At 39.9% G+C, this 15,512-nt stretch overlaps 1 protein-coding gene across 2 annotated transcripts; it reads right to left on the bottom strand.

Moving 5' to 3' along the window:
• Positions 1 to 266: 266 nt before the first annotated feature.
• Positions 267 to 15,111, bottom strand: mapk14a (mitogen-activated protein kinase 14a). 2 transcript variants are annotated; one of them, XM_022203545.2, is made up of 12 exons: positions 14,706 to 15,111; positions 11,868 to 11,997; positions 11,647 to 11,705; positions 7,087 to 7,198; positions 6,069 to 6,098; positions 5,707 to 5,754; positions 5,470 to 5,584; positions 5,279 to 5,350; positions 4,564 to 4,643; positions 1,904 to 1,982; positions 1,541 to 1,714; positions 267 to 1,433 (listed from the first exon to the last, which is right to left on the bottom strand). In XM_022203545.2, exons 1-12 carry the CDS (start codon positions 14,822 to 14,824, stop codon positions 1,369 to 1,371), a joined length of 1,083 nt encoding a protein of 360 aa, XP_022059237.1. In that variant the 5' UTR covers positions 14,825 to 15,111; the 3' UTR covers positions 267 to 1,368. The 2 variants fall into 2 exon arrangements, with proteins under 2 accessions (XP_022059237.1, XP_022059238.1); XM_022203546.2 differs by lacking the exon at positions 4,564 to 4,643 and adding an exon at positions 3,116 to 3,195.
• Positions 15,112 to 15,512: the final 401 nt, after the last annotated feature.

Below are 15,512 nucleotides of genomic sequence, written 5' to 3'. Positions count from 1 at the left end.
TCTAGTCTGTACAAGAAAAACATTAAATTTACATTGTTTTTCTGATTCTGTCAAGAGGTATGATGAACACCTTTAGATTTTAGCTTTGTTTTTGTTCAGCATCTTGTTTTGGCAAAGTTTAAAAAAAGGGCATGGAACAAGTTTTCTGAACTCTCAAAATACTTAATGTGTCCAACACTGGCCTCTTGGTAAAATCATCCAGATCAATTTACTGTGAAACTATCAAGGAGGAGCACGAGAGTTTAGAAATGAAGACATAAAACATGTTAGTCTCTTAAAAATAGGTCTTTATTTTGTTAAACAAAGAACTGAAGATAGTAGTTACTCTGCAGGACTGAAAATAGTTTAAGGGATCTTTCGATTGTTGCTTATAAATACCACCTCCACAAAGTATAAATACAAATCCCTCTTTTACACATTTATGCAGTATTTCTATTACAGGATATATCATAACACTTAAAAGCCCTGTAAACCAACAACACACTTGCAGACACACACAATGTTTTGATGTACATTTATAACAGTGATTGCCTCAAAACAAAATCGCAAGGAGTCAGATTTTAAAAATATGGCACAAATATTTACATATTTTGGAGCAGAGCATGTACCCATGAATATTTATTTTCCTACTTAGGTGCCTTGTTAAAGAGAATTATCCTTAAACAGTAGAGGCTCAGATTTTTACCTGTAAGAGTCTCACAGGGAATCTAAACTATCAAAAAACACATTAAAATGTGTGAGATTCAGGCACTGAGCACTACAGGTCAGTGACTACACAGAACAGGCACATTCTTAATTTATCAAACATCTAAAAAACTAAAATCTACTTTTGTCACAGACTGAAACCCTTCAAAGGCATCTCTTTTTAAATACAAGAACAGTTATGGTAATAACTAATGCATGTGACCCTGCACTGACAGCTCGGCAGGGTGAGTGGTAAACTAGCCGATTCCTTTTTCTGATAGACAAAAGCTTATTTATAAGTTACTAAACAGAACATTTAAAACACAAAGTAGCACAGCTATAGGTCCAGGTGTTTCAGCATCTCAGTGTCACAGTGACGAGTCAAAGTGTAAATTAAAAAAAATCTGAAGAATATAAAATTATTTCAGTTGTTGGTAAGAAGAGACATTTCCCAGCAACAGACCATCAACATTAGTGGTTCATATACAATAATTATGATAACTGGTCGTGTTCTTTCTTCCTCTGTGCTGGAAATGATCTCCTTACAAGAGTTAATCATGGACAGAGATTTCTCGATTAGCGAAGACTGACAAAGACTGATCGGCAGTCTTACATGTGTCTGAGAGTTTAACACTAATGCGCACGTTAAATAAATGGAGGCTGGGGTCAGAGTGGCTCATCTCATTACTCCATGTCGTCTTCATCAAAGATAGGCGGCTCAAAACTGCACACCTCCTCATAAGTTAAGCCTGCAAGAAATGAGAAAATGTCATGAAATTTAAATACGCATCAGGGTGCCTCTCCTTATCAGAGACTACATTATATCTTTATTTGCATTTTCAGAGAGATGACGTACTTTTCCACTCTTCGATCTCCAGCTCTCGGCTCTCAAAGCTCTGGTCGTACGGCTCAGCCTCGGGCTCGTCGTCTGGGTCGTGGTACTGAGTGAAGTAAGGGTGGGCCAGAGCCTCTGCCGCTGTTATCCGCTTGTCTGTATCCAAAACCAGCATTTTCTCCAGAAGGTCCACAGCTGAAATAGATGTAAACAGAACTGAATTGCAAACAGGCTGTGCTCCATTTCAAAATCACAGTGGCTCGTCATGTCAAGTTGTTGAACTTGACATAACAGAAGACAAAATTGACAGTTAGCAGGGCTTGCTTCACAACATACATACATGCATGCATGTGTGGCGAGAAGCCTGTGTTTGTCTTTTATTACCTTGTGGGTTTGCACCAATGAATACATCAGCAAAGTTCCTCTTGGGCATGTTTGGCAAGGAGCTGATGTAGTTTCTGGCCTGTGAAAATACATCAGTACAGTAAATCAAATGTCAGCTCCCACTAGTAGCAACATGTCATGACACATTATTTCATGCTACCGATTCTGTTCATTGCAGCAACCCGATTCAAATCATCACTGCTCAGTCCTTACATTTCTATCTACAGCTGGGACTACACACCATTCCATAACTCTGAATGTATATTAACACTACACTGGTTAAATATGTTGGTTTTAACCCCTTAAGCACTCTGTGGTACACTGGAAGGATGTTGTGTCTCCTCATGTAGGATGACAGAAGATACACGGTATAAAGAAAAAAAAAGTTTAATGAGAACTTATTTGTGAGGCATTTGCAAGTTCAGGTTAGTTTTCAGATCCGTTTGTTGCCTCAGTTTTTGACTACCTCAAGAGAGGTGCAAGCAGTCAAAAGTGCTGTTGACAGTTATGTGTACCCTGCAGCAAAGGAATGATTGACTGCCCAGATGTGCTGTTAAGCAACAGCAAGACATCTTAATGTGAGAGAACAGATAACAGTAAAGTGCTTATATTACAGTTACCATTAGTTAGATTCTCTAACAACGAGAATGAGCCCCAAGAATCCTGCTGCCTTTGTCTTGTATGACTGACATTACAGTTATAATTTCTCTGATATTGAACATCTTGATGTAAAAGAAAAGTTTAGTTCGTACAGAATTATTCCATCATTTAGAATTAAAATTACACAAGACCATATTGAGAGAAGCAGGCGACAAATTCCAAGAAAGAAAGGCAAAGAAAACCATGTGCAAACACAATTACTGTAACTACACTGAAAAAAAAATCTTTAACACCTTCTTGTTGCTCCAAGATGCCTTGCTCCTCTTTACATCTCACTTGACTTGTGGTCATTTCAGTAATCTGGTCATTCTCAGAGTCCAGCACTCTCTTTAGCATGGCCATTAATACCTTCAGTGTCTCTTTACTGAAGATAAAGGTAAGACTGGCTGTACTTCAATCTGGGCATTAAATATCGCTGCAAATGTTCGTCCATTTAGAGATATGCTAGTGCAGAAAACTGTCACATTCTGGGGTATCACTCAACAAAAATGTAGGGACAAAAGCTGTGTAGCAAGTCTACCCTGCTGCTGTCTGAAGAAACCAACTGCTCACCTCATGACTGGGCATCCTGCATATTAGACTCATTGAGGGTGTTCCTGTCAGACGCATTATCTGCTGAAGCTGGTTTATATCTATGAAGCTTGTGTCAAGGGGAGTATAGCGACAGAGCAGAGTTGGTTAAGAAGGTGTTTCTCAACCTAACACTGTGTGGCTAAACTCAAAGTGCACTACAATGTTACGTTGAAAAGCAAACTTCAAGCTTTGAAGCAAAATGTGACAAAACAGTAAAGAGGAGGCCCCGTCAGATGTAGAGCTAGGAAACAGTACAACAGTCTTCATTATGGTCAGGCAGTGAAAGTCAGAACTCAATCACCCGTGTCACAATAATCACACAGCAAACACCACAGAATTCACTCATTTAAAGGTCCCATATTTTGTTTCTTTTAAGGAAAAGTATTAAAATCTTTCATGCAGTCCTACAAAGACAGTTCCTTTCACCATGACTGTATAACCTCTGGTGTTAGTCCTGTTGTAGATGGGCTCTTGCAGTGTCTGTAGCTGCAAATGCAGTTGTGCTATTGCTATCCACACCCGCTTCAGGAAGAAGACTCTCTCTGCATCTGTGATTGACATCACACAGCAGCCAGACATAAATCATGTGTGAAACTATCACTTCAAACCTTCTCTCTGAGCGGTCATGTTACATGTAAATACAGTCGCATTTCACAGCACAGTCATTGTTTTTAAGTCTTGTAAGGCAACTTTGTTAAACAATGATGCTCTGGTTCATTAAAATTTCAGTGGTGCAGAGCAGCAGCTTGGAAATGGGTCTAAAGTGACCGCTGGTTACCATGTAGTCTTAATAGGCTGCATTTTAGTCACTATTTCAGATGTAAACAGATGAGTGACATGGCAGGTAACATTATTAACTATTATTAATATTAATTATTAACAGTAACATTACTGAATTTCCCTTCGGGCATGAATGAAGTGATTCTGTTCTATTAAAGTCACAGTAATTACTTTAGTCATTTCCACAGAACTCTGACCTGTGAGGCATGCAGTCAAACTAAGGGTAACTTTGCTGCACAAGCCACACAATGTGCCAACACTAAGAATTCTGCTGTTGTGCTGACAAGTAGTCACTGGACCTCCAGTTCCTCAAATGCTGGGGGTGCATTAAAAGTCTTCTGTCCATTCTTGCAGCCTACAGCAGAACACTGAATGTAATCCAGAAACTGGGTGGCTAAAACGGGGACATGTGGAATGACTGTATTAAGCATCTTCCTGTATTCACAGCTTTAATGTTATGTTCATAAAACATATACAGTAGATCACATTAATAACAGATTCTCATCACGTGGGACCTTTAAAGAGGAAGAAAGCAAGTGTCAAACTCACAAAGGTGAAGGATGGAAAACATGCCGTGAATTAGAAAGCAGATACATCAAGCTGAAATCTGGTTAGAGAAAAACCTTGCATAGCTTTGTAAAACTCACAGACTCTGAAGATATTTTCATCAAGAGCTCTGGCCCTGGTGTTCCGACGAGCAGCATGATTAACTTCAACTGATCAATGTCTACCAGCACACGGTAAAGGAAGACCAGATGCTGGATGAGGGAAAACTTGACCTCCTAAATTTGTGTAATTTATAGCCCATGTGTGATATTCAGTTTATTTTCTTTACTATAAACTTCACACAGAGAAGAAAAGGAAAAAAAAGCATTTGAAATGTAACCTGTGGAGACTGCAGAATATGTGCATAACGACAGGTGAAGAGAAGGGTAAGCACAACTGTAAGTACAGATACAGCAGATCGACTGGCCTTAGCTCAGGCAGAAAGTGGACTGGAGCCAATGACGCACACTGACAGAGGAGGAAGAGCTGAAGAGAAAAAAGCGAAAGATGGTATGTGTCAAGCCAGAGGGAAGAGTGGAGACAGGTACAATGAGCATCATATTTTTAATATGAAAACGCCTCAGGCAGCTTTAGGTTGGAAGAGGGAAGCAGAAAAGCAGGTTTTCATGAGATGGCAGAGAACAGAAGCACTGCAGAACATCTTCTACAGTGATGCCAAAAACATCATTAATCACTAGCTCTACAACAATGTCAACATCCATTTAACTCTGTTTGATTCGTGGTGCACATTACGTGTCAGAATTGCTCCAGCTATGAGAGCTCTGCACATGTTAAACTCTCAATTGAAAAGGATACGGTCAGTGCCAGGAAACAGGGTTTTTCCAGTGAGGAGTTCTGCCATTATACATCCCACCGACCAGATATCCACTGAAACACAGGAAAGCACGAACGTCACGATCAACCTGTCAAACGAGTCTTCTACCGAGACACACGGATGGAGAACAGTCACAGAGGAGATCAAAGGAGCTTATTTTTTTGTTTTTCACCTGTCATGTTGTAATGCATCCAGTTCAACATGATCTCTGGGGCGCGGTACCAGCGGGTGGCGACGTAGCCGGTCATCTCGTCATCCGTGTGCCGTGCCAAGCCAAAGTCCAAAATCTGAGAGGAATAAGCAGTGGTAGCAGTAGTAGTAAGTGCAAAAAGGCAGCATAGTTGTCAGAACAGTTACATCTGCAGGTAGAATTCATAAATGTTATAAATAAAAGCAGTACTTCACTTACCTTCAGCTCACAGTCTTCATTCACTGCCAGGTTACTAGGTTTCAAATCCTAAAGGGAGGAGAATGTGAATTAGTGTGACTTAAGCGCAGGTGATAAGTCCTGTGAAAAGACAGTAAATCTGTTATATGAGTCAAGAGACTTTTCTAATTTCTAAAGTCTGTCCCTTTGTTAATGGCAAATTAAAGTTGCATCCTGAACATTGTGTAAAGTGAAGGTCCTTTAACAACTTTCCTTCCTTTTCCTTCAGTGTTTGCACAAACCTGGCTCTGCCAAGTGGATTTTGTAAACTGTGACACACATTTTTACCCCTGAATGGGGTCAAAGACACAGTGACATTTATCAGGCATAAATCAAACACTTACTCTATGAATGATGTCTGCTGAGTGGATATACTGCAGAGAGAGAGAAAAAATGTGGGCATTAAATTATAACATCAGTTTAACGAGGTTTTAATGTACAACAACACAAAACATCAGACCCCAAGATACAAGTATTGGTAGGATAGTTGTTGCTGAGAGCTAGATAAGAGGACTGAAACCACTCTTAGGTAAATATATAGAGCTATACCCAGGTGAAAGCTAGCTATGCTTAGCATGAAGAACGGAAACTGCTTATCCTTGCTCTGTTAACAAAACAACATGTAACATTATGTTTCTTCAGTAAGTATAAAACCAAAGTGCAAAAAACACTGTAGTTTTCCAAGTATGTTATGAGCCTGAGTATTAACTTTTTACCACTGAGCCATGAGAGCGGCAATCTGTTGAGTCATGCCATCTTGTTGTGAATGATTTTACACTGCACTGCATAGAAAGAAATATTTTCCCTGAACCACCCTGAAGTTTTGTCAGCTCTGTGACACTTTGCATGCTATTGGTTTGTCAGTGGAAAGCTTTCAGTTCAACATGGCAGCAGCAGCAGCAGGAAGGCTTCAGTAATCATCAACTGTAACTTAATACCACTGAAGACAATCAGTAAACAGTAAACTAATGCTCTTATCAGAATGTACACACTGGAACACAGTAGTGAAACTAAGCTCCAGGCCGCTGACATTCAGACTGAAACTACTAAATAGAGCTGAGGAAAGAGAAACTTCACTGACAGATTTTGCTCTCGGAGCTAGAACAGTTTGTGTACTGTAAGGACAAAGAGGCAAGGTGGCACATGTCCATGACCTGATGTTTGTCCCCCACTAAAGCACAATGATCAGATGGTAAAAGTTTGTATTTCTTGTCCAGGCACAGTGACCTTTGCTTTTCTTCCAGATTCCAGTGTTTATGCTAAGCTAAGCAGATATGAGAGTGGTTTCAATCTCCTCATTGAACTCTCAACAAGGAAGTACATATTTCCCAAAATGTGAAACTACTCCCTCAACAACCTCACCTTTAACCCTCGGAGGATCTGGTATATGAGGAACTGCACGTGGTCGTCTGTGAGCTTTTGACATTTCACTATGTTGTTGAGATCTGCCCCCATTAGGTGAGTCACAAGATACCTGTCAATCACAAAAGATTAGCTTTTAAAAAAACACACATTTCAGAAAGCATGTCAATGTTTTCTCACTTCATAAAAAGCCAGATGGGCCTAAAGTTAATATATTTGCACTTCCTAACTAATTTTACTGGAGATGTTTGCAGTCTGCGACTAATTTCCCATATGGTTATGTGAGCTTAAACTGGTTTAGCTGCTACTTCTTTTTCACTCTCACTTCTCTACAGAGGCACTAAAAGGCCAAGCCCTTCATAAATGGAATGTCATTTAACAACACACCCCAGATAAATGGGCTTAATGGTACTGCATCAGTGGATAATTCAAATCTAATCCGAAAGCTGTTCAAAAAGCCCAAACAGCACTTATGGAAGAAGGCGAGAGCAGGATGCTAGAGTGGCAGTTCTGGAGCCAAAACTCACAGCGCCATGTGCTGCTTCGACAGTCTGCTGCTCAACAAATACCCATTTCATGAATACCCTTCTATTCTCACACAGTACAGAGGGCGACGGCTTAAAATAGCACCTGGTGGCGCTTGAACTTGTTTTCAGTGGCGCACACAGGGACACAGACACTCTGCAAAGTTCACCCGCCTCGGGGAAAAAAAGCTACGTAAATACGTGACCGATGTTTTCCTCTCTCCTTTAGCATGGTTGGAGCGCTGAGGATTTTCAACCACTGCGTTGTGACTCAGTTTGTATTTTTAGAGCCGAGGGGAACCACACTTAGATCACCTGCATATCTGAGATTTTTTATTTAATAGGACACTGTACACAGAACATTTTCAGGGTTCTTACAGGTAAAGATAAAGCTGTCTGACCCACTTATCATTTTACCACTCTCAAACAGTCCATATGTGTGACCTTGCATTGCCTTCAGTCCTCCATGACATTATGCTAATCTCGGAGGAGGGTGGAGCCTCTTGAGAGGACAGCTCTCCATTTCAACAGCAAACAGAGCCACTGCTGCACTTAACATGAGCACAACTTTAGTGTTCCTGTCGTAAATTGAGACATCATGTAATTCTGACTAACACACTCCAGAAATTTACCTTTGTGCTCCTTTAACGCTGTCAGACAGATAAAGAAGTAAATCAAAACTGATGAAGGAGAACCAGATTTATTTGACTTCCTTGTCAAAACTCAGTTTCCCACAATGCAACACAACTGCTGTCCGTTTAGTCCAGATTTTTTTGTTATGGTACAGGAGGCTAACGTTTCCTCAGGTTGCTAATCTCAAGCAGAGAACCAGTGGCCCCCACAAAATACGACTTCTTCAAACAGGAATTCGCAAAATCATAGAAAAATATAGCTACTACTACTACTAATAATAATAATAATAACTTTATTTATATAGCACTTTCAAATAAAAGTGATTCACAGAGCAAGCAACAAATAAAATACAATAAAATGATAACAGATAAAAACAATGGCTAAGAAATAAAAACAATGGCCAAGGAATAAAAACAATGGCTAAGAAAACAATAGCTGAATATCAAGAACTTCACAAAATTATACACAAAGAGGTCATTCTTTCTATGGCCATGCAGACACACTATATGAGTGAAAAGATAATAAGGGAAATGACTGATGAAAAGAGGAAAAGCACACTACGCCCGCTCTGTTTACACCCTGCTGCCTCTGTTTTTTTTCACACTTCACATTAAAATGTATCTTGAGCGATCTGACTGAGTCAGCACAAAGACTCGAGACCACAAATTTAGTGCAGCGTGAATGCAGCGTTTCCTGCATTGTTTAACAGCATCTTGAACCCGACACCTCCTCAGCTCACAGAACACACAAATAAAATTCTCCATGACCTCCAGAGACAGAATTTAATACGTCATAAAAACAGCCCTGTGCAATTTTTAGGCACTAAAAGCCAAGGATACTCAAATGAGGTGGGCTGTTACTTGCATCTTGTGGATTCAAACTGTCTCAGTTATTCTTGTCTCACCATGTAAATCCAGACTGACCCCATGAGGTTGAGTTTAGAGCTCTATTGTAGGGCTGCTTGATTTTTAAAGGTCCCACAATGTCCCACTTTTTCTGTCTCACGTATCTCAGAATCTTTCACTTTATCAGTTGAAAATACTACCAACATGATTCCTTTCACCTTGACGGTATAAACCCTAGTTTTAGCCCCTCTCTAAGCGGGCTCTTTCAGTTTCTGTAGCTTTAAATGCAGCTGGGCCACTGCTGGCAACGCCCCCTTCAGGAAGAAGACTCTCTCTGCATCTGTCACTAACAGAGAGCGAAACAGTTGAATGAGTAGCCAACGAACCAGCACTCTCCTTCACTTCTAACTTTCTCTCTGAGCGAAAATTCATAGCAGCAGTCTTAAACTCGTGAGGAATCCAAGTTAGTCAGACAGCATTGTTTGTATAAAAATCAGTATTTTAGAAGCTGCTGGCTAAAATGTACTCTTGATGGGCTGCCTTTCCATTACTACTTCATATATATTCCGTTGCCCAAGAACAGAAACAGAAAAATATGCAAATGACAACAACTTTATTCATACCACTTCTGGCGCAGACGTGAGTGACGGCCTCTTCAGTAGCTCCGTCTATGTCAAGAGTTTGTTAAATGTTTTTAGCTTTTTTTCTATAGATTTTAAAATTAGAAGCCTTTCTTTATGGTATTGTACAGCAAAATTTTCAGAGTATATACTAACCTTTAATGTTTATGTAACTAACCTGCCTTTTTGTAATTTATGTTGTTGTATGTAATTTGCTCAATGCTTGAATTTCCCTTGGGATTAATGAAGTATCCATCCATCCATCCATCCATCCATCAGTACACACTTTCACAGAAAGCATGACAGAAGCAAAAAGATGCAAAGGAATGCCACCAGTTGAGTTAAGGATGATCACACAGGTGGTATAAAAAGACAGCAAACCACAAAATGCTAAAACTAAGGATTTTCATACTGTTGTTGTTGTGACACTGCATTCAAAAATAAACTGGAGTTTCAGTTTCTCAGATGCTGGGAGTGCATGAAGACTCCTAAGTTCACTCTTGCAGCAGAAAAGTTGACAAGTTTTGCTTGCGGCCTAAACATTGTCGAGTTAGCACTGGAGTAAATAAATCTGGTGGACTTCAAGTCTTATTCTGATTGGTTCATCCTGTAAGAAGCGGGCAGCGAGGGGATGAGATTACGCTATTTTTTTCGTTACTCAGTTTCTACATAGAAACTGGAAAACTTTATGGCTGCTTTGGCAAGTTTTGAGGCTATACAGCTGAAGGGGGCATGAGGAATGGTAGCAATGAGCATCTTCACAGTTTTCAAAACAGAATAAAAATGGATTTTCTTCATATGGGATCTTCAAGACCCTGGCTCTGTTTGTCACACAGCTAAGACTCAAAACATCCAAAGTGGCCAAACCTTTTACACATTACTTTATGTGCACCTTCTCCAGCGTCACTTGTAAGAAAACTGGGCACAGATATTATTCCACAAAGAACACACCACATATTCATAAGTGTGATTATTGTTTAGACTGCCACGTCCCGACTGAATCGATCACAAGACAACAATATGTCAGCATCTGAGTGTGTTACTAACTCAGCTAAGCAGTTTCCTGGGGGAAACCCAAAACATTGCCCAACAAACTTTAGAAGAATTGTGTGACAGAAGTAAAGTCCTTAGACTACAGACTGTCCTCCTCTATGACTGTCAAGGGTGGATAATTTCCTTTTAAGCAATTTTTGCAGTTTCCCACCGTTATAAATCACACAACACTGTCGCCTTTCCTCAGAACTCTCACAACCTGAGTTTGTGGTCTGAGTGTTTGTGTGGGTTTCCTTCCATACGAACCCGCTGCATGGTAGATATCACAAACGGTAATGATTTTGGTGTCTGTGTGCTGCACTCGCCATGAGTCAATAATTTCTTGTTGTGCAAGAATGTACTAAGTCCTAAATCAAAATGAGTGAGCAACTCTAAACATTCAGTTAAGACAAGTTCTTATGCAGGCTGTCCGCTTAAATCCACCACAACTCGATCCTAATGCAAGCACATAAGAGAAAGAGTCTGCCACCCATGACAGGCGAGGCAGCACACATGTCTGAGGATTGAGTCACTGTCTAGTTGTCCACTTCCCCATTTCTAACAACTTTCAACATCAACAAATAATATTCACTACCTGATTGCCAGCAGCAGGGCAGCTACACAACATTTCACAAAGCCAGAATCCAGGAAACAAAAGGAAGGAAGCTGGTAATGAAATAGCTATTGCAGTAGCCACAAAGTGAATAACTAACAGACTGGACGGTGGAGAAAAATGTTCCAGTGTGTTTAGCTTGCTGGCCTCCTTCCAGGTGTTTTCCAGCAACTGCTAGGACTGTCTGCTGCCGAGAAACTAAAGGCTGCACTTTCTGAACATCACTGCTGTGATGCTCCCAGAGAGAAAAAAGGCACAGAGAGGCAAACATGGGACTAATGTAATTAACTTACACATCGGTGAATTCCTTCAGACTAGTAGCAGGGGTGAAGACATCTAAGAGGCCAATTACCTGCAAAAATATGAAAATCACTATGACATGAAACCTTAATTAAACTGCCTAGTTCTTAGGCAAACATTATGAGACACTGGATAAGCAAGTACAAGCAACTTAATTTTTTCTGCTAGTTAACCGTAAGGCAGAGCAAAAGGGAAGAGAAACAAGTCCACTCACATTTTCATGTTTCATATGTTTAAGCAACCGCAGCTCTCTGTACGTTCTTTTGGCGTGGATGATGGACTGAAATGGCCGAGACAGCTTCTTCACAGCAATCTTCAAACCCGTCTTCATATCATATGCAGAGCTGTTAAAAAGAAAAAGGGAGTATATGTGTGATCATAATCAGTATTTGGAAATTGATTTAAAGACTAAAAGCCACAACTTATTAAACATTATAAACTAGAAACAAGGTTTGGAGAAACAAATCTGTCCTTTTAAGCGGACAAACTATGGCATAGAACATATGGCACAGAACAGACGTTAGCTTTCAGAAACAAATTAGGTGCAGTAAGAAGTGCTGAAGGCTGGAAAAGGCGACATCAGCACAAAATGTCATCTCTCAGCAGATCTGGAGCAGGCCTGGCTGCAATCTGTCCTGCACTCAGAAGGCTCACTGTCTCTAACCCAAAACTAACACTTCCTCCTGCGCAGCTCACCTGACCATAGATACAACTGGTGCTCAGTCACTGCTGCTGCTGGGGCTAAAAAACCAGTGTGTCTGGGCGGGCATGCACAAACGTTACCAGGTGTTAGAGGAGAAAAATCCAATGTTGCTCATCCGTATCAACCACTAACAATGTCAGGCTGTGCTTCTGCTATAAATTTGAGTTTAAACATCAACCTAATCATGAATATGAACGATCCAACAAAAATAAGAGAGCAAAACTGAAAGCTCAAATAAAAGAAACCAGCTATCAGAGGAGAAAAATTACCTGGCTCAGACCTCTGGCTCTTACGCAATTCAATTCTACATTATTGGACACTGACTGCTTTGATGGAGCCTCATCTTTCTATTTTAATAACTAAATACAAGCAATATCTTCTGAGCCCATTAATCACAGCGTGGTGTTTCACTCCCCGGCTGCTCCTGTCCAAGACCGGATATCAAAAACACTGAAACCCAAAGTGCTCCCTATGGATAGGCACAGTCGCTTTTGATGCGTGATGTGTGATAACAAGAAATAAACTGTACAAACTCTTTGGATAAAAACACTAAATAATGCAGATAATTTAAAATAATATGAATGTGTCAGACAACTCATGATTAAGACAACTAAATGTAGTTTTTTTGGATGTATTGCACTTTTTTTTTTTAAACCATGGCACAGTTCAGTGGGGTCACCAAGAGTGCACACTTTCATTATAGAAGATCTTGTCTCAGTAAACTCAAGGCCACCATGTAAACACTGACACTATAAGCCTTTGCACTGTTATAAAAAAAAAACACACACACAATCACAGTCAATGCACTGGTGAGCAGCCAGTAATCTGACCGGCAACAGATTATCCTATTGCCCGGCAACAGCACAGCTGTCCGGTTCCATTTGCAAAACAAACATCTGCGCAGTAAACCAAGTGTACCGCTGACTCCGTTGTGTCCTAGATAGTATCAGCACAACCTGTTTAATCATCAGAGAAGCGCAAAGGGTCCACCCTAAGAAAGCTTACTTTCCTGCACTAAGCGGCATTAAGAAAAACACCTTATTAAAGTCCTCCAGTATGAGGCACAAATGAAGAGGCATGACCTTCTCTCCCTCCCTGGACATGAAAATAATTCTGTGCTACAGATTTGCTGATGGTTTCTGAAAACATGCACTTAAGAGCTCTCTAAAAGCTGAGCGGTTATCAGGAAGTTTGTATTAGGACCGGAAGTGTATTATTATTTTGATGAGATTATGCAATATTTGCCTGAAGAGGAAAGTTGTCCTCTTCATGCTGTACCACTTGTATTGCATTTAAAAATGACACAATTTTCTAATCTATCAGTTATTTCCATCATGGATAATCATCTGTTATGTATTTTTGCAGATAATTGTTGGTATGTAAGATTACAGAAAATTCAAAGATACTCAATTTACAATGCCATAAAACAGAAAAAAACAAACATTAGCATATGAATAGCTAGAACTAAAGAATGTTTGCATTTTTCTTTGAAAAAAGATGATTTTTTTAATGATCAGAATGACTATTTTTTTAACTTATTTTTCAATTGTAGTTTATTTTAGCTTATTTTTACTTCCAACATTGTATCTGACTCATATCTTGTTGATATTTTACTATGCAGTGCATTTAATCTCATTTTACTGCAATTCTTTGAGCAATATCTGGCACCAGAATGTCTACTGGGATCAATAAAGTTCTATCTTATAATGGTTAACTTATAATAATCTGCTAATTATATCATGTAAAAGTTGTCTGAATGTTTTAAATCATTTAAGATGAGTTTGGCTGGAATTACCTACTATTTTCACTGATTACAGTGTAATAAATATATGAATAATCAGTATCAAGGTGGTGAGTGAAAACACACATTTGTTACCAAATAGTCACTATTCTTGCAAAACACTTTAGCAGCACCAACTTTACTTGTTATCCTGCTGACTTATCTCTGTTAATTTGCATTAAAACAACATTAAAGTAAGTCATGGGGATCAGATTTGCAGCTGTAGTGGGAGTCAGAAGTGAAACATGTCATTCTGGCAGTTGTGTAACATGCCCACTGTTCACATAAAGACTTTTCAAATAGTTTGAGACAAATGTTTGCAGTTTGGAGGCCTGTGTGGATATAAAACAACTTAGGAAGAGTAATAACAGAGCCTACAGGTGGTTAAGAGTTGGTAGATAGGATATTGATTGGTTTTCTTGCAGAAAGACATCGTGGCTCCACCTTGCTAGCCAACAATCAGGACGAGCTAACCTAACTTTAGCTTCAGCTGCGCAGGCCTCGTCTAAATGAATGGAGGTTAAGTTAGGCGATAGCCTTCACATAACGAGGCGTCAAAAGTGACTTACCACACGGATCCGTAGGCTCCAGAGCCAACCGGGGACAAATTTTGGTACCTCTCCGGCACTTCCCATATCGCCTTGTTGACCTCCTGACGGTAAAACTTGGGTCTCTCTTTCTGCGACATTCCTGCAGAACCAACTGCCGACCACCGACCGACTTTCTGCGCTGAGGTGGGTCCTCCGAGTCGTGCAACACTTTCAACTTTTCCCTCCCAGGAGAAACCAAAAAGAGGGGCTCAAACGAAGTGTTTGTCGTCGCCGCGGAACTTGACACGGTTTAAAGTTGCGCCGCGGCCTCGTTGCGAAATGTTGCAGAATCACCGTGCGCTGTGTGCACACTTTTAAATCTTCACGCTATTTGTTCCTCGGTCCGCAGGCTGCTCCCGAGATTTCACCCCGCTTGCAACACGTCGCTAAATCTCGCGAGAATCAGCGGTTGGGACAGCTGAGCCGACGAGAAGAGGACAGAAACTGAAACCGGTGCTGCATCATGAACAACTTTATCTGCAGTTAGAAAATGACACCAAATGAAGGATTGTTTTTATTTTCTTGGATAAAGATGTATTTAAAATACTATTTTGCAGACTTATTAACAGAATGTTCTTAAAGCATAAACGTAGAATTATAAAGCAGCAGAGTGGCCAGTGTGTCATTTATTGAGGTGTTTAGTGACCATACAAATCATTGGTTTATCACAAAATTAACATTGTGGAGTAATTACCCAATATCACATATTTAAAAAAAAAAAAAAAAAAAAAAAAAGAGTTTAAAGGGAAGAGTTTTTTTTTTAAATTGCAATATTTCATCCTGAAT

The sequence above is a fragment of the Acanthochromis polyacanthus genome, chromosome 6 (assembly GCF_021347895.1).
Source record: "Acanthochromis polyacanthus isolate Apoly-LR-REF ecotype Palm Island chromosome 6, KAUST_Apoly_ChrSc, whole genome shotgun sequence".
Classification (NCBI taxonomy): Eukaryota; Metazoa; Chordata; class Actinopteri; family Pomacentridae; genus Acanthochromis; species Acanthochromis polyacanthus.
Note: the sequence above shows the minus strand (reverse complement) of the source record. Positions and strands in the feature narration are given on the sequence as shown.